The sequence below is a fragment of the Crocodylus porosus genome, unplaced genomic scaffold (genome assembly GCF_001723895.1).
Source record: "Crocodylus porosus isolate Cpor-Errol unplaced genomic scaffold, CroPor_comp1, whole genome shotgun sequence".
Classification (NCBI taxonomy): Eukaryota; Metazoa; Chordata; order Crocodylia; family Crocodylidae; genus Crocodylus; species Crocodylus porosus.
This window is the reverse complement of record NW_017728924.1, coordinates 11,372,525-11,394,156: the sequence shown is the minus strand read 5'-3', so window position 1 is coordinate 11,394,156 and position 21,632 is coordinate 11,372,525. Positions and strand designations below refer to the sequence as shown.

Below are 21,632 nucleotides of genomic sequence, written 5' to 3'. Positions count from 1 at the left end.
AAATGAAATTTACAGAATGCGCATGTGTAGCTTAATGCCAGTGGAGAGAAGTACAAAGCGTTCATTTTGATTAACAGTCTACTTCAAGGTTACATAAATGTGAGAGTGCCGCGCGGCAGTTACACAAAAAAAAGAGAAAATAATATAAAGTCTTTGCTAAAAACTATAAGACAGTTACAATCTTCATCAGCGATTTGGATGAAGGTGTTGAAAGCACCTTATCCAAATTCACAGATGACACTAAACTATAGAGCATAGAAAAGACACTGGAGGGCAGGGAGCAAATCCAGGCAGACCTGGACAGACTGGGGAAGTGGGCAGATCAAAATAAGATGCAATTTAACAAGGATAAATGCAAAGTGCTCCACCTGGGGAAAGAGAATCTCCACCACACCGATAGACTGCACGGTACCATTCTGAGTACCGCAACAGTGGAAAGAGATCTCAGAGTCCTGGTTGATGCAAAAGTGAACATGGGTCGCCAGTGTGGTGAGATAATAAGAAAGGCTAACCACACTCTTGCATCAGCAGATGCATCACGAGCAGGTCTAGGGAAGTGATGCTTCCCCTCTATGTGGCACTAGTGAGGCCGCAGGTGGAGTACTGCATCCAGATTTGAACACCACATTTCAAGAGAGATGTGGACAACCTTGAGAGGGTTCAGAGGAGAGCTACTCATATGGTTGAGGGCCTGCAGGTAGTACCCTACAAAGACAGACTGAGGGACCTGCATCTCTTCAGCCTCCACAAGAGAAGGCTGAGAGGTGATCCTGTGGCTGCCTACAAGCTCATTTGAGGAGGGGGGGGAAAATCAGCAGAGAATAGGAGACGCTCTGTTTACCAGGGCATCCCTCGGGGTTATCAGAAATAATAGTCACAAACTGAAGGAGAACAGATTTAGATTGGACATAAGGAAGACATTCTTTACAGAAACGGTTGTCAAAATATGGAATGGGTTTCCAAGGGAGGTGGTGCTTTCCCCTACCTTGGAGGTGTGCAAGAGGAGATTAGACAGGCATCTGGCTGGGGTCACTTAACCCCAGCGCTCTTTCCTGCCTGGAACAGGGGGTTGGACCTGATGATTGACCAGGTCCCTTCTGACTCTAGAAATCTATGAATCACTGGCCCCGATTTGGGCTGAATTTGATTCATAACCAAATAGGGCCTGCTTCACACACCCCTACTAACATGCAGTGCACCGGGGAGCTTCTCTGATACCGGAAGATCCCGGTATCAAAAAAATGCCTCTTAAAAAAAAAAAAAAAAGTGATGTGGTGCACACGTCAGCAGCACGTGCCACCAGAAATGAAGCCTGCCCAGCCAGAGCCATGCTCTGGTTGCTGGCTAGGCTTTAAACAGCCTGCTTGGCACTGCTGCTGCCCCAGGAGGGCCCCAGGACCCCAGGTAAGGCTTCTAGGGTCAGCCCAGCTCCTGGCCCCAGCCCCTCTACCCCACCTACGACAATTTGCTGCGTGCTGGAGCACACATGCCAGGGCATGCCCGGGGACAAATAACAGCTGCACAAATGTGCAGCTGCTATTTGTCCCATGGGGAAACACACACCCCTGCATGTGCATACTTGTGGGGATGTGCCTCTTGGCTCCTGTCTTCTCAGCAACTATTAATACACCGCTCTGGGTAAGTAGTTCACATTGTTGATATGTAATCATGGGTGAATGTAGGATTTTGAAAAGGGACAGGGTACAAACTAATGGTGCATCAACACAACATATTTTCTCCAGTTGAAGAGAAACTAGATTTATCAATATGCTAGAGTTCCAGATATGTATTATTCAGTTTCAGATCAAGGCAAAACTAAGCACAACTTTACTGTAATATGCACTAATTTGCTAATTACATATTAAATTAAAAAACTTCACAGTGAACTAGGCAAAGATAGTCAAAAGATACTGTTTTATTAGTCTTGTAGTCATTAAGGTTAAATATACATCTCCTTTTCAAATTCATAATATAAAATCTAGCCTTCTTCAGCATCTCGACAGTGCATCCAACACTTAACTGTTACTCATTTCCATGCCTGAGTTTAATGTACACCAGAGTTAAAATTACCATGACTGAATTAAGGTTTTTAGCTAGAACTAAAAAACAGTCAGCAGAGCTGTGAAATAGAAGAGAGATATCACCAGGAATGGCTAAAAAAAGCAAAAATGCAGAAGGAAGGATAACTTAATTAATGGAACATCCAAACTATTAAAAAGGAGAAAGGGTTGTTAACACCTATAAAGAGCGATTAGCAGGAATCAGGTAGATTATTAATGAGTCATGAAGTCAATTGACCCCCTCAGTACTGCCTGAGTAAAAATGCTATTGACCCTCCCAAGCAGTTGGTTTTAAATATAACTGTGACAATAAATCCAACCTTGCCTATCTATGAAGATCACCAGTCTTAAGGCCAGGAAACCCTTCTGGTTAGTGTCTAACGCTCTCAAAACACTTGGATAAATCACCCAAAAACAATTGGCAATGTTTGTAGGGAAACAGCAGGCTTGAGAATTAAGACCTAATGAGATTCCAGATCCTTTCTATCAAACAACTGGCTTCACCATGCCAGGTAAGATATAGATCACAGTACCTCACGGAGGTGCTGGATTCACCTGGTACCTGATTGGTTATAAAGGAGGGATGAATATGGGACTGTGGAAGACATCCAAACTGGAGTATCTAATAATCCACTTCCCTATAAGGTTCTTCTCCAGAGGAACAGACTTACTCATCCTGTGCCAGTAGAAGCCACTCAGTGAATGACAAACTTCAATGTTGACCTTTAATGTTGCTTTTCAAGTTGCCATGCAAAGAAAGAAGATGTACTCAGCTTGGTCTCTGAATGACATCTCCTCCACCCTATGTTCTGCAACAGAAAACACTCTGTCTGCCAACATCAAGCATCTAGCTTCTCACAAGGTCTCATCAGAGCTCTATCCACCTCCCCCTGCTTCCCTTCACTTCCTCTTTCCAGCTAATTGGCAAAAAAAATGACTTCAGTAAACAGCAAATTAGGAGCCAATTACTGAACAAATCTGGTGGTTTAGGCCCTAGCTGTGTGTTAATGAGGTGAAGAGGTGCTGCAGAATGAGCTCTGCACTGGCAGCTCTCAACATGCTGACACAGAGGGAAGGGACTCATGCTGCTTATGCAGTATACTAGTGAAGGGTAGCATCTCTGTTTCTCCAGGGCACGCTGGTTTCCCTAAAGAGTCAGCAACCTAGTAAGCATGTGGCAAATGGATTTGTGATTAAGAAGCTGGAGTGCAACTCAGGACATCTGGGTGCCAGAGAATATCTCGGACAGGTAAATTAATCTCTTGATCTCGTTCTTACATGGGGTAATACTCCTTACTCTGTCTGCAAACTTTGTGCAGCAGGAACTCTGCCTTACTCTGGCTTGGGCAGTGCTGAGTGTAATAAGGCCTTTAGCTTGGCTGATGTCTCTAAACATTGCTGGGACATTAATCTACTAACAACAGAATCTGCTCAGACACAGGCAGGGGCATTAGAACATCCCTTGCCAATGTAGAGTGGTGACGTGAGAGTATGCAGACAAACACCATACGTAAAGGCACACTGAGAGTCCATCAATAACAGAAATCACTCTAATTAGCCTGGGAGGTCTGCACTATTTTACCTTGAAAAACAGAAACATTGACCTACAGGAAAACTTCCTGTTCACTCTGGAATCTCTCATTTCTGCCAGGACAGCTAGACAGACTTTCACTAAATATATCACCGCAAAAATGGGTGGAATGAGGGCGGCATCCCTTATGGACTCTTTCCTTCGGATCAGGCTATAAGTCTACTACAGTATTACTGCTGGGTATGAGATTGGGCCTGTTGACATGATGTGGCTTACTTAAGATAGACAGACATTAAGCAAGAGGTTGGAAAAGAAACTCAGCTTAGATCAGCATCTTCTATCTGAGGACGTACGGCTGGAAAGATGGGTCATGTGAGCAAAACCCAAGTGGAAATGGAATGGAATTCTCTTTCTGCCTTACTTTATTATTAAGATGAATCTAAAGAGCCAGATCCTTAACCCTTTTAGTGCAGAATTATCACTGAAGTCAATTGAAGCTAAAGTGGCTGAAAAATATCAAGTCATTGTTGCTGTAAATTTTTGGAAAATATATATTTTTTCAAAATTTCCAAGTGCTATTTATTTTTTTCCCTGAAAACTGATAGTAGAATGGTTCAGGTTTTGGTGCAAAAATCATTTTTCAAAGTCTACTTTCAGATTTGTTAACCAAAAACTGCATTTGAAAAAATTACCCCTGAATGACCAGTTAAACCAAAATCATGTGAGTTTCAGTTTCCATTTCTCACAATCAAAATGAAAGCTTTCTGTGGAAATTTTCATTTTGGCCATAAAGTTATTAGTCATCTAAAACTTTTGACAACAAACTTTGGATATGCTCTAAATAGTTTTGCCTGACTAAGTAAGGGTTAAGCATATTGAATAAGGGCTACATTAGACACAGACATCTTGGATTCCAACTATGGTGATGGAACCTGGGATATTTAGCATAAACAGGAAAATTCCACCTAATCTAAGGAATGGCTTGGGTGCATACAGATACCTTAAGATAGTGCTCATTTTCTGGGCAGATCTCCAGGATCACCAACATCTGCTCAGCATCGCCTTATAATAGCCTATAGATGCATCAAGACAGCAACTCCATGGTCATTTAAAAGCTGAATATGAAGAGTCCATCAAGAGTAGAACTCCCCAATTTCAAACAAACAGACCTTTTTCTGGGGCGCTAATAGAGCAACTAGCTAATAGGCAGTTCCTGAGTAATGCCTAGCACTTCTTCTGTGTCACTGAGGTCAATATGAATGATAGGCTTTCAGACACTGGCCTTGTATTCGACTTTGTGTGGCACCTTTTATGCAGAAAAACGTTTACCAGCACACCCTGGAATGCAGCCATTGGTACTCTAGAGACGGAAAGGATGTGTTTGGTCCAGGAAACCCTTACTCTGAAAAGACTTGTGAAGGAGTCCTTGACTTTCTCTACACCATATGTGTGAAAGCACAGGAGGAAATGCCTCTGTCAGAAAAATAAAAGCCTGAGGAGGTTAGAAATTCTGTTTGCAAGAAACATGGATATCACAAACTTAATGTGTAGATCAGTAAACCATGTCCTCCAGCTGGCTCAACCTGCAACAGCCATTACATACTTGGGCAAGCTGTAGATATTCCATACAGTAGAGGACAACAGAGTACAAGTTTGCTCTGTACCCTTTTCCAGTGGTGCTAGATAAAAAGACCTGAACTTCAGAGTCTAAATTTAATCTTATTTGCTCAATGGACTTCCCTGAACCATAAATGCCATTCTAATTCATTCTAGGGCAATATAATAGCCAATGTCCTCATCCATGTGGGAGCAAATGACATTGTCAGGAGCAACTTGGACCACGTCATGAGAGACTACAAGGCTCTGGGGGCCAAGCTCAAGGAGATGGGGGCACAGGTGGTTTTCTCTTCTATTCTCCCGGTGAGCAGACACGGATGGCGCCATGAGGCATGCATCAATGAAGTCAGCCAGCAGGCAGCTTCAGAGCTGGTGTTACCAAGTGGGCCTTGGGTTCTTGGACCATGACCCACATTTCTGCACAGAGGACATGCTCAGGCGGGATGGGCTTCATCTCTTCCCAAAAGGTAAGCGTGTTTTTTTTTCCAGGTTGGCTGATCTTATTCAGCGAGCTTTAAACCAGGTTCACTGGGGGACAGGGACGGGGCCACAGAGGAACATGAGGACACTTCACTGTCAAGCCAGGTCAAGCCAGGTGATGTCAAGCCAGGTAACGCGCACAGGTAGTACCCAGGTAAGTGACAGGCCAGGGCAGGCTTAGGAACAAGGGGGCAGAACATGCACCCACAGGAGGCCTCAAATGCCTCTACACGGGAGGCTTCAAATGCCTCTACACAAATGCTCGAAGCATGGGGAATAAGCAGGAGGAACTCACCCTCCTGCTAGCTAGCAAAAACCCAGACCTAGTGGGGCTCACAGAGACCTGGTGGGATTCTACCCATGACTGAGCAGTAGACATCGAGGGCTAGACAGGATATAGACAGGATAGAGTAGGGGAAAAAGGTGGGAGGTATAGTGCTCTATGTTAAAGAGTAATATACGTCCTTGATGATCAGGATGGGGTCAAAGGAGGGGAAAACTAAGGCGCTCTGTGTAAGAATGCAAGGGGGTCATGGGGAAATGGACTTGCTAGTGGGCGTCTACTACAGATTGCCTCACCAGGGGGACGAGCTGGACCGGGAATTCTCAGGACAGCTCACAGAGGCTGTAAAGTCAAGAGATATGGTTGTCATGGGTGACCTAAACTACCCAGACATCTGGGAGGAGCAGTCAGCCAGGTCTGACCACTCATGTAGGTTCCTAGCTGGGATACAGGACCTCCACCTAACCCAGGAGGGGCATAGTCCCACTATGGGAAATACCTTGCTGGACTTGGTCCTTGTCACAGGCAACGACCTGGTGGGGGGTCTGCGGATACTCGACCACCTGGGCAACAGTGATCATCTTCTGCTGGAATTTACTATCCAGTGCAGGGTGGTGAAAGCAAGCAGTAAGGCAAAAGTCCTTGACTTCAGGAGAGCCAACTTCAATGAGCTAAGAAGATCAGTAGGAGAGGCATTGAAGTCTCGAAGCTTCAACGAGATGGGAGGTTGTTCCTCAAGGAGATGATCCTCTGAGCTCAAAGGGAGTCAGTCCCAATGCGCACCAAGGGGAGCAGGAGTGCTAAATAGCACTCATGGCTCAGCAAAGGCATCCAGGAATGCCTGAGGGCAAAAAAGTAGGCATACAAGCAGTAGAAACAAGGGGCTATCACCAAGCAGGATTACACCTCCATTGCTCATGACTGCAGGGAGGCTGTTAGGAAGGCCAAGGCAGAGATGGAGCTAGGGCTAACGATCAGAATTAGGGATAACAAAAAGTCCTTTTTCAAATAAGTATGTAGTATGAAGAAGGCTCCCAGAAGGTAACGGAGGAAACCCACAGGACAGGCTTGGCAATTTGGTGATTGCAGCAAATGAAAAAGCTGACCTCTTTAATGAATTCTTTGCCTCCATATTTCTGAACAGGGACCAGGACATTTCCCCCACTAGAATTATGGATAGACCCAGGGGAGGCAAGGCCATGCCTAAGGTCAGGGATGACCTAGTTAGGGAACTTTTGGAGGGGCTGAATGTGTTTAAATTAGCAGATCCAGATGTTCTTCACCCAAGGGTGCAGAGGGAATTGGCAGGGGTCATAGCAGGGCCCTGGCATGGCTTTATGAGCGCTCGTGGGGCTCTGGCCAGGTACCAGGGGATTGGAAAAGGGCCAGTGTGGTCCCCATTGACAAGAAGGGAGAAAGGAGGACCCCAGCAATTATAGGCCAGTCATTCTTACCTCAGTTCTTGGGAAGACCTTTGAGAAAATTATCAAGGAACACATCTGGAAAGGCCCAGCAGGGGAGGTAATGCTCAGGGGCAACCAACATGGGTTCACTGAGGGCAGATCCTGCCTGACTAACTTGGTTTCCTTTTACGATCAGGTCACAAAATCCCTGGATGATGGTATCAAGGTGGATGTCATCTTCCTGAACTTTAAGAAGGCCTTTGACACTGTTTCTCACCACGTTCTCCTAAAAAAAACTAAATGACTGTGGCGCTGATGCTTATACAGTCAGATGGGTAGCACATTGGCTAGATGGCCACACCCAGAGAATGGTAGTGGACAGGACATTTTTGACCTGGAGGGATATGAGCAGTGGAGTCCCCCACGGCTTGGTCCTGGGGCCTATACTGTTCAACATCTTCATCAGCGATCTGGATGTGGGTGTGGAAAGGATGCTGTCCAAATCCGCTGACAACACCAAGATATGGGGCGAGGTGGGCATGCTGGAAGGGAGGGACAGAATCCAGCTAGATCTAGACGGGTTACAGGTATGGGTGGATGAGAACAGGATAGAATTCAACGCAGAAAAGTGCAAGGTGCTGCATCTAGGGAGAAGGAACCTGCAACACACCTATAGGCTGGGGAACACCCTTCTTATCAACACAGTGGCAGAAAGGGATCTTGGAGTCATTGTTTACTTCAGGATGAACATGCGCTGCCAATGCGAGGAAGCGGTCAGTAAGGCTAACCGCACCTTGTCGTGAATCTACAGATGCATCACAAGCAGGTCCAGGGAGGTAATACTCCCCCTCTGTGCGGCACTGGTCAGGCCGCAGTTGAAGTACTGCATCCAGTTCTGGGAACCTCACTTCAAGAGGGATGTGGCTAGCATTGAGAGGGTCCAGAGGAGGGCCACTTGCATAGTCAAGGGACAGCAGGTCAGGTCCTATGAAGAAAGGCTAAAGGGCCTGAATCTATTCATCCTCCACACAAAAGGCTAAGAGAGGACCTGGCAGCCATTTTCAAACTCACCAGGGGGGACCAGCAGAAATTGGGTGAGGCTCTTTTCCCCTGGGCACCACTCGGGGTTACTAGGAATAATGGCCACAAATTGTTAGAGAGAAGGTTCAGGCTGCACATCAGGAGACATTACTTTAGTTAGGGCTGCCAGGCTCTGGAATGGGCTCCCAAGGGAGGTGGTGATCGCTCCTACCTTGGGGGTCTTCAAGAGGAGGCTGGATAGATATTTGGCTGAGGTGTTATGATCCCAGCACTCATTCCTGTCCGGTGCAAGGGGTCGGACCTGATGATTTGTTTAGGTCCCTTCTGACCCTAAGCACTATGAATAATCTCTACCCAGAGAAGCTAGTAATGTGGGTACAGCCACAACTGTCCCTCAGTCTTCAAAGGTTTAAAATAAATATAAAATGGCTGTTATTATGTGCCCTTTAAAACTGTGCTCCCAAATCTGAAATAGAATGACATTGAAACAAAAAGTTTTAATCCGCATTGTAAAATGTGGGTATTGTCCATTGCATTGAGTTTTGAAGGCTAAGTACAGACGGTCAAAAAGCCAGAGGCTGAATTGATTCAATCTTGGCAGGTTAGTCTAAGCTGCAGAGTTTGAACTGATAAGCAAATGAACACACATTTACTTTTGATTCAGGAAATGCAGCCACATGCCTACAGGGGCTCAAGCAAGAAGCTGGGTTGGGGGAGGCGGGGTGCTAAAGCTCGCCTGCCAGCCACCCCAAGTCTATCCCCTACTCCCTGCTGGAGCAGAGGGGACATGGCCAGGCCCCAGCCCATATTCTGCCTGGGTGGTGGGGAGGAGGTTGTAGCACTTAATTCATAAAAGCTTGAACAAGTGTAGTTTTCTCTAAAAAACTATAAACTGAAAATTATTAACACAACCTAGGAGGTGTATTCCTTCCACTTCCTGCTTCCCCTGAGGTCTCTGGGATTTGCAGTTGAGCAGCAGGACTCCACAGCATTGCTCACCACTTCCACTTCCACTGCTTCCAGGTGCTTCTGGGATTTGTAGTCCACAGTTGCAGCCAGCACTACTTAAGTGAGCAGGGCAGCTCCTACTCTGGGGAAAGTGAGTTTAATCATCTTCCCTGGCCCCAGACCTTAGCTGGGGTTTGCAGGACAGAGGTGGGGCAGTCAGCCACCTCTTACTGCTCCAGCTCCAGCTAGGGAGCAGAGGGGTGGGGCCAGCCCTGCTCTCTGGAGCAGACTGCACACTCTAGCCCATCCTAGGGCTGGAAAGCATGCTGGGATGCCGGGGACTCTGATTTAACTTGAACCTGGAAGGGATCTGGGGTAGAAGTTTCATACATTGGTTTGACCTAAATCATTTAAGTCAACAAGGTTTATCTTAAACCAGATTCAGCCATTTCGAAACTGGTTTATGTGCACTGAACTTATGTTCTGTTTCAGGTTTAAACTAGTTTCTGATCACTTAAATTGGTTATCTACCCATTGGTTTGTGCATCTGCTGTCCCTAGCTAGAATGTTTGGGTTTTATTCTCATTTGTAATGAAGCCAGAATTTGCAATGTCAGCACAATCCCTGACGGATGCCCAGCTTTCATGTTAAGCAAATCACTTGAAGTCACACAGGAAGCCCAAAGCAGAGCACAAAACTGGACCTCTCCGTGGCCTAATTCTGTTCCTCTCTACACTGCCATAGCCTTGCCAGCACTTGTGGAAGTTGAATAGGGTGGGTAGGGTAGAACATGACTGCAGAAAATGAAACATGAACAAAATCATCGCAGGGAGGTTTTTGTTTTACTTCCCTCATGGGATCTGCAGTGAGGTTTGTTTCCCATGGTTTGTTTCCCAAACCCTTGCAAAGTATTTAGTAAAAAACAGCCACATTGGCATCAACTCTTCAAAGGAATTACAGGTCCCTTTGTTTAGGTCATGGCAGATGAGTGGAGAAGAAACATTTTTAAATAGAATTGCAAGTTGCTGCGTTTAGGCCACCTACAAATAACACCATAACGCATGTTAATAGGAGAGCTCTCTCATCCACCTTTCACACACCCAACTGTCCGGATGGCAGCTTCATCTGGGGTAGACCAGATAGGCTTCCACTCCCATGCTGTTCTGCAGCACATCTGAGCTGCTGCTAAAGCTAATGCTTATTAAAGATTTAAAAGGCAAGCTGTCAGCAGTGCTGCTAAGAGACGGGCTTTTTTCCAGTTATAGCTCTACTCTCTAATGCTAATAGGATTGGAAGGAGGAAGGAAAAAGGAGTTCCCTGCAGAGGCTGTTCTGACCTAGTGAGTGCAAGGGGTTTGCTATTATTGAATCCATAACAGATGCTTGGTGCAATTTGGGTTAGTGATATTCCTACAAGATCTCTCCTATGGCTCTGTCTCTTTCCCTCATGTCACTTCAAATTCTGAAATATGAGGTTAATAACTCAGTATCTCCTGTAGTTAACAGTGATTGAAAGTCAGAAGCAAAGTTTGTTTGGTAATATATTTTATTGAACCAAAGTAGTGTAGGAGAGATGTACTTAACTATATACTTAAGAGAGATGTTACACAAGCTTTTGAGCACAAAATGCCCTTCCTTAAGTCTGGGAAAGCCTGAACTGTCTGACTTCTCTCCCAACTATGTATTTGGTCCGATTAAAGATATTACCAAACAGACCAGACCTCCTACATATTCTTTGGACAATCATGGCTAAAATAACTGCAGCCCGGGTAGACCCGAGAGTGTGCCTGGACCTTGGTCTGAGTGGCTCTGGGCAGGCAATCCAAAAACGAAAAAATATTTCCCCCATAACACTTTTACTACAGTCTTTGCAGTTTGATCCTGAGTGGCGAATGCCTGGGCATACCAGGTAAAGTGATTGGTGACAACAAGGACGTTCCCCCTTTGATTGCCCTCCCCTTCAGTAGACAGGAAGTCCATACATGCTATCTCCGTGGGTTGTGAGCTTTGAACAGTATGGAGATAAGTTTTGCGCATTGGCAAAGTTTTACGTCTCACACAGAGTTCACAGTTGAAACACTTGGCCCTGATGTTCCCTTCGAGGGGGGGGAGGGGTCCTCCAGGGCCCACATTGGTTCCCATAACTGGAGTATCTCTTCCTCCTTTTTCACCTCTTTCACAAGCTGGCAGTACCCCAGGGCTTGCTCTTCTGCCCAGATAGATTCAGGTCCCCAATAAGGGCTAGACTGTAACAGGCTCCAATCCGGACTTGGTGAAGCTGTATGTGATCCACCTCCATGGTGCTAAGGCCCCCTTGTTCCACTACACTTGTTCTAAATGTAGTAGGTAGGAGGACGCAGCCTCACCCTTGTGCTGAAAAATACTAAGTAGCTCATAGTACACTCCTCCGCATGGAGAGTGACCACCCAAATGCATCTTGTAGAGTCTGAAGGTACTAGTGCATAGTGATCCTAGGATCCTGTAACTTGGTGGTTCAGATAACCCCCAAATCAGGTTCCTGCAGTATGTCTAAGAGATGGCGGCATGTTTCATCATCTGGGATCTGCCATGTCAACAGAGTCTCTTGGGATGTGGGCAATCCAGGCCTCAAAACCTTCTTTCCCCACAGGGACTGGGAGTTTTCCCAAAAAACTCCTCAATCTCTTATATGCAGTCCTATCATTAGAGAACTTGGTCACCTCTCTAACAACTTGGCAAAGGACCGTGACCCAATCCACCAAGGCTGATGCCCCTCCAGACTCCTGAGGCCTGGGTGCTGGTAAGGTTGAACATGTCTCCCTTTCTGGTTCTCTATAGAGAGGCACAGCACATGCATGAACAAATTGCCTGCCACCATATCCTGGACGAGCCTCCCAAAATGTAGCCTGGGTACACCCAAGGGTGTGCCCCATCCTCAAATGGAAAGGATAGGTAGTCAGGCAATTGTGCTGTGAGAGGGACCTGATCGCTTCTGAATCAGTTTCCTCTATTTCTCCATAGAGCCATGCCAGGACATGTAATGTAACTATGTACAAGTTTATTAATATATACACATAAATATAGATAAGACTCATAAATGAATAGTAAATATTTACGATATGATTTTACATATACAGCCACTTTTGACAAACACTGGCCAGGAAAGGGTACCACCACCAGTGGCTATCGAGTCCCCACAGGTAAGTGACCAGTCCTAGAACAGGAAAATGAAGGTAAAGACAAACAATCCGCACCCAGCACAAGTGAGTCCTGGAACAAGTAAGCATGAGTAAGTACAACAATATTTGAACACAAACTAACAGCAGGTAACTTGACTGTTTATGAAGGACATTCATCAGGAACCAATGGGTAAAGGTTAGACTCTTATGTATCATGGAGAGTTTGCTCACAATAACCTGAAATATAACAAAATATAAGGCGCTGTCACCCCTTTAGAGGTGCCAGTGGTGCTGGGTATATCTGGGCTTCCCTTATCAACTTTGAGGAGCTCTGCTGTGTCTTGCCAGGGAGGGAAACAATGCCCAGGCCTCCCTACCTCTCAGAGACTGTATCAGACACCTCTTATCCCACAGGGGTCTTTGTTGGTTCCTCCTGAGAGTTCCCTCCCCTGTGGGAGACCCCTTTTTCCAACAATTCACAACTCCTGGTGAGGTTTGGGCTATCTCCAGCTGTCTCAGTTCAGGCGCCGCTTCCAGGCAGAACTGGCCCTCCACTGTCCAGGCTCTCTCCTACTCTGTAGCTGGCTCATGGCCCTTTGCACTGATACATGTACTGCGGGGCTTGTTTTTCTGCTGAAGGTTGGAAGCCCAGGCCCCCTTGTGCAGTGCCAGGGCTTGATCGGCTCTTGGGCCCCTGGAGCTGATGTTGCCTGCATCAATTGTTTGGCTGCATGCCAGGGACTGAAGACTTGAGCCACCTGAAAATAGCTCCCCAAGTCATGATCTCCTTCCAGATCCTCCATGCAGCAATCTCTGCACCGTGCCCTGGCCACTTGCCAAGGGTTGCAGACCCGAGCCGCCTCGAGCTGCTTCCAGGGTCTTAGCCCCATGTGCCACGCTGTGCACTGAATGGGGCTGAGGCAACGGTCCGGGCAAGGGAGTTTTTGGGGCACTGGCTTCACCAGCTGGGCAGCTCTTCCCAGTTGTTCTCCACCCCCAGATGCATCTCCTACGTTCTGGACATGCAGCTCCTTTTATTCACTTCAGAGGCTCCACCCCCAAAGTCTTGCCAGACTTGCAGAATGCAGACTTCAATCAGGTCCGGGAGGCTCTTGGCTCCTGCCCAGTCCTTATCTGATTGGTGGACAGGCTCCACCAATCAAAATGAAGATTTTCCAAGCCCATTTGAGCTGGGCTGTATTGGTAAGTCCACCACATAACCCTTCAACCTGACTATCAAAAGTTAGTGCAGTCTGAGTACAGCAGCAGGAATGAGCTGAAATGGTCTCAGATCACTTGAATGTTTTGCATCCTGCCAGCCTTACCAAGAGATAGTTAGAAGACCCCTACTGAAAGTTAGACATGGCATACCAATGTGGTCTGATAAGTGATCAAACATGGTGACAACATAGATTCCTGTACATCGATGTCTTCCTTCTCAGTGGAAGAAGAAGAAAGGCAACAACTGTTCTTGGATGTCCAAGGGAATGCACTCACTTCTCTCACCAACTATTTTCACAGAGAGCCACCCCTGGAATTGACATTAGCAACTAGAGAGGAAGGATGGTATTGCAGTTAAGACTGACTTGACTAATGGATCAGAGTAAATTCTGTGCTGCACTCTATGGCGCTTGCAGGCATTAAAAAAAACAAACCAAACTCTGCTTTACCAGAAGCAGCAGCATGTTACTTCAACCTGGCTCTGCAGCATCTGTAAAGATCAGGCATTTCAGTGGAGCTTTTTGGTGCTTTTATCTAAAGCTGACTCAGTGAGCCATTAGATAAATGCCAAAGAAGTCCCACTAAAGCACCTGATCTTTACAGACATTGGGCGGGCATGGTTGAAGTAACATGCTGCCTCTTCTGGGCATGCTCAGGGCTCAACATGGGACCACACAGAGTTTAAAGTACCGGTTGTTGGGGTTGTTCTGTTTATGTCTGCAAGTACCCTATGTTCCCTGGGTGACTTTAAGCAAGTAGCAGCTGAACTGAGCAAAGAACACAAGTTCTGTTTCAGAAAGTATCATGAGATTTGAAAATTTGTCTTTATTCCAAATCATTAAAAAACCTTGAGAAAGTTCAGAATTTTCCCACCAAATAATTATAAACACAAAGTTTATTTCAAAACTGATCAAAAGAGTACAATTTAATACTGACTTCTTAAATTTGCTTGTTAGATAAAATATTAAGTTTTTAAAAAATGAATGAATAGCCATTTTTAAATAAAACACTGAAATGTTTCACTTCTACAGATGTCATTTTTTGAACAATTTAACATTATCTGAGCTTTTCCCCTGGTTTTCTTTCCAAAAAAAGTCCTAGCAAATTCAATTTAATTTCATGAAACTTTTCATTCTCAACAGAGCGCTATATTTTAATGGAATATGTTTCCATCAAAGTTTTCTGATCAACCTTACTCAATATTTCACCTTTCCAATTCTCTACCTGGCTAAATTCATTAATATTTATTATGTGCTCAGAAACACTGGAAGTGATGGGGTTGTATAAGTAGTTTTGCTTAAAGGCTATTAGGAATCAACCTGGAGCGAATAATGTCACAACCAGCTCCAACCCTGTGCCATGTACTGGTTTTAAAAGATCATTGGCAAGAACTTTGTTCAGAGGACACTGGCAAATCTTCTGTCCTGTTTTGTTGCAATTGGTCTCCCTTTCTGTCACTGACATGCAAACCTCTACACATTTCTCTTGCCACACAGGATGTGCTGTGTTTTCATAATTTCCCCTTGCAGTTAGTTTGTTCAGCACTGCCGTGCCTTCATGGACAAAGTGCAGTTGCTGTAATTTACATGTCCGAATTACACATGAGTTTGTGTCTAATAATTCACTGGAGGGAAATTCATGACTGTGCAGAGGAACTATATGGGAGGCTGGTGTTGTTGGAGCTGAGCTGCTTAACATCAAGTAAGTAGCTCCTTCATTGTTCTTAAGGAAAGACAAGCGGATTGGGCTCTTCTGAAAAAAAATCAAGCATCTAGTGATTTGTCCAAACAAGGAGTCTGCAACAGTCAGGAATTGAACCCTCACCTCCAGTATCCTGGGTGTTAAACCATACCACAAGATTTGGGTAGGTGGGGGCGGGTGTTATGTACTACAGATGTGCAAGTGATTCTTTGCAATACTGACAATGACCACTGTGCCATTAGGGAGCATTGTAGAGGCCCTACAGCCCAGCATTCCCTCTTTTATCAATTACATACATGCAAGCCATGGATCAAGTCCAATTTATGGCTTGATTGGAAGTGATGGCCTTGAAACTACAAAATGCTATTTAGTGTCATTGTAATTCATACACTGACCTTTTTGTCTCACTCACGAAAGACATTTAAAAGCTGCTGGGTTGTTCTTGCCATTGGTTCTGGATAAAACTTTCCATCACTGATGGTAATGCATGCTCAGTGGAGGGCTCATCAAATGTGCTCCTCTTGGTAATCAACCAAATCCTGGGGCTGGGGACATCCAGAAGTCAGTGTGCATGTTGGGCTTGGAATCTGTAATGGGGGATGGTGGTGTTAACAAACAAGGGCTAGGGACAGACATTGCACATAAACCGGTTTAAGTGATCAGAAACTGGTTTAGACCTGTAACAAGACAGATGTTTGGTGCACATAAGCCAGTTTGAAAATGGCTGAAACCGGTTCGAGATAAACCTAGTTGAATGTAGGATCAGACTTAACTGATTTGGCACAAACTGGTTATGCAATGTCTGTCCCAGACCCCTTGCTGGTTTAAGATAAATCAGACTCTCCCAGCATCCCGGCATGCTCTCTGGGCTGGCTCCACAGCAGAACTTGTCCCACTCCTGTCCCCTCCCCCCTCTCTTCCCTGACTGCAGCTTGGGCAGAGATTGCAGGCTGCTCACCCCCCGCCTCTGACCACTCCCTGCTAAGCAGGAATGCCCCCCTCCCCTCTGCCTTGCTGAGGAGGTGTCTGTGTATTAGTTAGCAGACCACATGCTGCCTACAGTCTGTGCTGAATCAACAGGCAGAATCAACAGGTAGTTGGTAATGTCCCTCTGTTGTTTCTTGTTTTCTTAATGGGATGATAAACACTATTATCAATTCCCTGCTGGGCTAATCAGAGCATTCTGCCAGGCCTAGCCATGCCCCCCCTCAGCTCAGTTCTGTGCAAGGGAAAGGAGGGCTGCTCTAGCACCCCCCAGCTTCTAGCCTGGGCCACTGCAGGCATGTGCTTGTATTTCTGGGATGTTTCTTCAGTTACAAACTGGTTTACCCTAGCCAGGTTAGACTAACCTGCAAAGATTGAATCAATTCAGGCTCAGGCTTTTTGAATGTGTGTCCCTAAATGGTTCTTGCAGATGCAGCATTTATCAGTTTGGATCTAGGCTGGATTCCTAGATGCTGTAGCCATGGGCACTAAATGAACACTTCCAATTAAAACAAAGCTGTCCTGATTTTGTTTGCATTGACAGTGTGGTAAATAAGGAGTAGAGCCATTAAGACAGCAGAAGTGAGATAACCCTGCTTGATTTTTTTATGAAGGGCTATGAGAAGTATACATGAAAAGCATTTCACAGAAGATCAGGTGTAGTATCACCGTTCTAAAGCAAAGTTTAAACAATAGGTTGGAGCTGGGGTTAGAATACCACTCTCCTGATTTATAATCTAGTACCTACCTCATTAGCTGGACCTTGCTGCTTTCCAGAACCAGATCCTAAAGGTATTTCTACAAGGTACAATGCAGTGCTATATATCATATATATCATATGAACTCTGAACAAGCTACTTCAGGTACCAGAGGCAGCATAGCTATTTTAACACAGCATTTTGCCTAGCTTAAATACCCTGCTTTTTAACAGACTTTATTAGGTCAGATGCAGTGCGTATCAGGCCCTGCCTCCCTGTTGCTTTAAGGAGAAAGCAACAGCAGAGAATTCCCTGGGTAGAGGGAAACAATGCCTTGATGAGCTGGCAGCAGGACAATAGGCAGTTAGGGCTCTGAGATTGTGTGTGACCTAGCTGCCCTGCTATAGCACAGTGAGGCAGAGCCCTGCCTAGGCACCAGGGGCACTGCTACAGCAGCCAGATCAGCATCCCAATTAGAATGAAAGAGAGACAGCTGTGTCAGGGGTAGCAGATCACCTGACCAGAAGGGACAGGGCTTAAGAGGTATATAAGCCCAAGGCTTGAGCCAGGGCAGTCAAACCACAATGCTAGAGCTTTGCAGTGATGTGGCTGTTGCTGAGCTAATGCCTGGGATCCTACTACAACTGGGACTGCGTGTAAGGAGCTGAGCTCTTGCAGAGGGCCAGGACCCAGGAGGGGTAGACTGTTGTTATACAGCCAGTATGCTTAGCATTTTAGTTATAGCCAGTGTGCTTATGTTTTCCTTTATCACAGGCAGACTGAATTTGGACTGTCAGAGGTGGAGAAGGTCCCAGTGGTGTCCAAGGGACATGTAGGCATTTTGAGCGCTGCCAGGGACTAGGCTCAAGGCACATACAGGTAGCTACCAGGAAGGGGTTGAAGCCTAGGTTGAACTAAGTCTGGGCCCAAGAGGGTGAGAAACTCAAGAGAGCAAGAACCAGGTCCAGGGACCCAGAGCCCAAGAGGGATAAAATCATAACCCAGGAGGGTTGAGAAGCAGGGCCAAAGTCCCAAAGCCCAGGAGGGACAAAATTGAAGCTTGAGAGGATGAGACTAAGGCTGGAGCCCAGAAGCCAGGTCCAGTGCAGTGGACCTAGACAAAAGGGACCAGCTAGAGTAGAGGGACAGAAACCAGTAAGACTGAAGCCGCAGTAAGGGAATAGAGGTCTGAGGTGACCTAGTATTGTTTTGGGGCAGAGTGCCTCACCTGTGTGATGACCAGTACCATCTGTGAGGTGTGGGTGTGGTTGTAGGGGAGATCAGAGCCATGAAATTAGCCCATAAGTGCCCTGGGGCATGGATGGGCTAGGAGGGCCCACATGGTGTTTGAGGGCAGGATGGAGATCAGTAAGATTTGGGAAGAGCCTACCAATTGCTAGCAGAGAAGGTCTTGCTCTGGGACTCTAGGCAGCCTTCCTTCCCCCCCCCCCCCCCAAAAAAAAAAGAAAAAAAAAAAAAAGAAAAGGAATTAACAGCAAGGCATGGCAGGAAAGAAGGCAAAAGGGGGAGGGTATCCAGAAAGCCAGAGCAGGGCAGAAATTCCAAGGCCACCAGGGGTATCACAGCCATGTCTTGAATTCAGTCCTGTTACACAGTGTCATGCTAATGTGGTGCCCCGGTAGGTAATTTTAGAGCAAGCTTGGCATTCTATGCCTAGCACTACACTGTGCCATATAGATATACTTGGAGTCTCACACACGTCCTCTCTGAACACAGTTGCATCAGTTCTTATTTTCAGAAGTGCTGCTAAAATATGACTATTTCTGGGTGGCCACGACAGTCCCTGTTTAGCCACAGAAAAGAAGAGGAAAATTGCTTGTTTTGGCTCAGCATCTCTTTTTATTCAGCCTCTCCATTAGCTTTGAGAGAGACATGATTCTGCAGGTTCAAATCTTAGTTTCCTTTTGCACATTATTCTCTCACCCTACACCCTATACTTCATCTGCTGCTGCTTCTGTGAAGAACAAAGCCTGCCTCATTCTTTGTTTTGTTCTTTACACAACAGATGTAACTATTTAAAAGGATACTATCCAATTTCTATATACCATATCACTTAATCAAGAGGGATGAAGCAAGGGACTCCATCAGAGGTAACACAAAAATGGAACTCATGAATGAGTCAGTTGGCATGTTCTAAAGAACATTCCCCACGTCATAATTTCTGGTAGAACATTATAAATACACATCCAATTTCCAATATTTAATCTTTGGCAGGACCTGCATTGTGGGAACAGCTCCAGAGCTTTCTTTTATGACATAGGAATTTGTCCTCCTATGGATTTTACAGGGGTCACCTTTCAGGAAGCAACACTAACCAGAAGTTTCCATGCAGCAGGAGCTATGATGTGGCTGCCCTTCTTTTGTACATGTTTCTGGTAGATGGGAATTCCAGAGACTAGCAGCCCATGGGTGAAGACAGCAAGCAGAGCTGTGCAAACAACTGTTTTCCAGTTCAGTGGCCAAACTGGTTTAAACGAAGCTTCAGGTCAACCCAAAGTCACATTTAGTTTAGCATTCATTGAATCAAAATGATTAGTTTAATGTTAAAGGAAAATGGATTGTCACATTTTTGTTTTGGGGCAATTTTAATAAGATAAAAGGTTTGAATTCACAAAATGAAGGAGGAGATAGGAGCTCCAGCCCTTTCATGAGTATATTTACCTGTGGTATGGAGTCACATACCCTTTCTTTCTGATTCAGAGCACAGAAGCTGTAGACAAGTTTCCTATATTTCAGAGGTGGCCAAACTGCTGAGCTATAAACTATTTGGGGAGAAGGGTGAGGGAAGTCATTATATCACTTACTGAAGTTGTCCCATTTTGTATCAAATAGTTGGATACAGGTGTGGAGCCAGGTTCCCTCATATCCCAGAGTAAGTTTTACCTATTGAGCTGTAAGGGAGATAGGTGTCACCACCACTTCTCCCCCCTCAGTTTGTGAATCTAGCCTCCCCCTACCCCCCCACAAAAAAAAATCCCCCAAAAAAACAGTGAAAGGCATTTTGAGATTTTTTTTTGTTTGCTTCATTTTTATTTGGCTGAAAGGATTTGCTGAATTTTACCCACATTCCAAAATTCAACCAAGTCTGTATTTCTTAATGATTAAACTGTTTACTGAAGTAAAAATTCACTCAGCTCTAGCCCCAAATCAGTGCCCCTGGTTCACTTCTCATTCAGACTCTGTGAGAGGTAGTTGAGAGTGACACTATCACTCATCCCCTTTTGTGCCCTGTGTGTTGGTATCACCTGGTAGCCCATCCTTCTCTTTAGTTGCTGAATTACCAAGGGCCAAGCTTTCCAGTTGGCCTGTGTTGATACAGATTTAAGCGTCAGATCTGCAGCTGGTTTAAACTGGCAGAGTTCTGATGAAATCACCAGGGTCCACTGAAGTCAGTAGAGCTGTGTTGATTTACACAAACTGAAGATCTGGCTCTTAAATATTGGCTTTGTCCAAGCAAACAAAATACTTTATTTTTATTTTAATAGTGCAACAAGGCTCCCAGTGGGGGCAGGGCCTTGTTGTACTAGACTCTGTGCAAACACAGAATGCAAGAAAGTTCCCGGTCAAGTCTATGTAGAAAAAAGAAAACACAGGGCACAATGTTTGAAGAGAGGACCTAAAGCACTTGGCCCAAGAATTGAACCCAGATGTTCTGAGTCCTAAATCCATGCCTCAGTCATAAGACTCTCCCGCCTTTTGCTTGATCTCTCTCTCATTCTTTCTACCTTTCCTTATTCAAAGACAGTCTAAGGCTTGCATTGCAGAGTTACAAGAGGCAAGAAACCAGGGAACACCCAGCAAAGCCAGGTCTCACCCCAGAAAACCTTCCTTCTAGATTATAGTTATATCTTTTTCCCCTACAATCTGTTTACATTGTTTCAATTCTAGTAGCATAACTAGGAGTGGGTGATCAGGGCACAAGCCCCAGGTGCTGACTTAGGGCCCAAGAAGGGAGCTGCCGTCACTGCTGGCCCAGTCACTGTAGCCATCACTGCCAGCCCTGCCACTGTTGCTGTCATTTCATTGTCACTGCTGCTCTTTCCAGTGCTATGACCTGGACTGAAAAGTTTTTGTGTGTCTCAGCTTTGAATTAAACACCTTCTTGAAGCCCTTTAAGTGGTGTAGAATTTTCAGTGCATCAGAGGAAGGGCTTGACATACCACACTCTTTGAAACGGGAACCAGCTCAGCTTGAGAAATGCCAGTGTATTGCCATACTGCCCTAGCAGACCAGTTAATTCAAACCAAATCCCAAACTCTTAACTAGTGAGTCCAGGAGTGGACTGCTAACAAATATGCTGTTCTTGAGCTTGCTTTCATTCTCTAGTCCACCTAATGTTACTCGCATGATCAGGGGGCAGCAGGGTAGGCCTTAGGAGGAGAGGCTACGGGACCTGAACCTGTTCAGCCTCCACAAGAGAAGGCAGAGGGGGGATCTAGTGGCCTGTTACAAACTAGTCAGGGGGACCAGCAGGCATTGGGGGAGTC

At 45.6% G+C, this 21,632-nt stretch overlaps 1 protein-coding gene across 5 annotated transcripts in view; it reads right to left on the bottom strand.

The window, feature by feature from the left end:
- Positions 1–21,632, bottom strand: part of LOC109313664 (BTB/POZ domain-containing protein KCTD8-like) — a 72,177-nt gene that overhangs the window by 47,877 nt on the left and 2,668 nt on the right. For 2 of the 5 annotated variants that reach the window (XR_002102113.1, XR_002102112.1), the window contains one exon: positions 18,617–19,907. The exons of 2 other annotated variants lie outside the window; for them this stretch is intronic. Coding sequence is in view for 1 of the 3 variants with exons in the window: in XM_019540332.1 (XP_019395877.1) it covers positions 2,732–2,735 (4 nt within the window). In the remaining 2 variants the exon portion in view is untranslated. Of the gene's footprint in view, positions 1–2,731; positions 2,962–18,616; positions 19,908–21,632 lie in introns of those variants that run through there. One more of the 5 variants, XM_019540332.1, reaches the window with a different exon arrangement.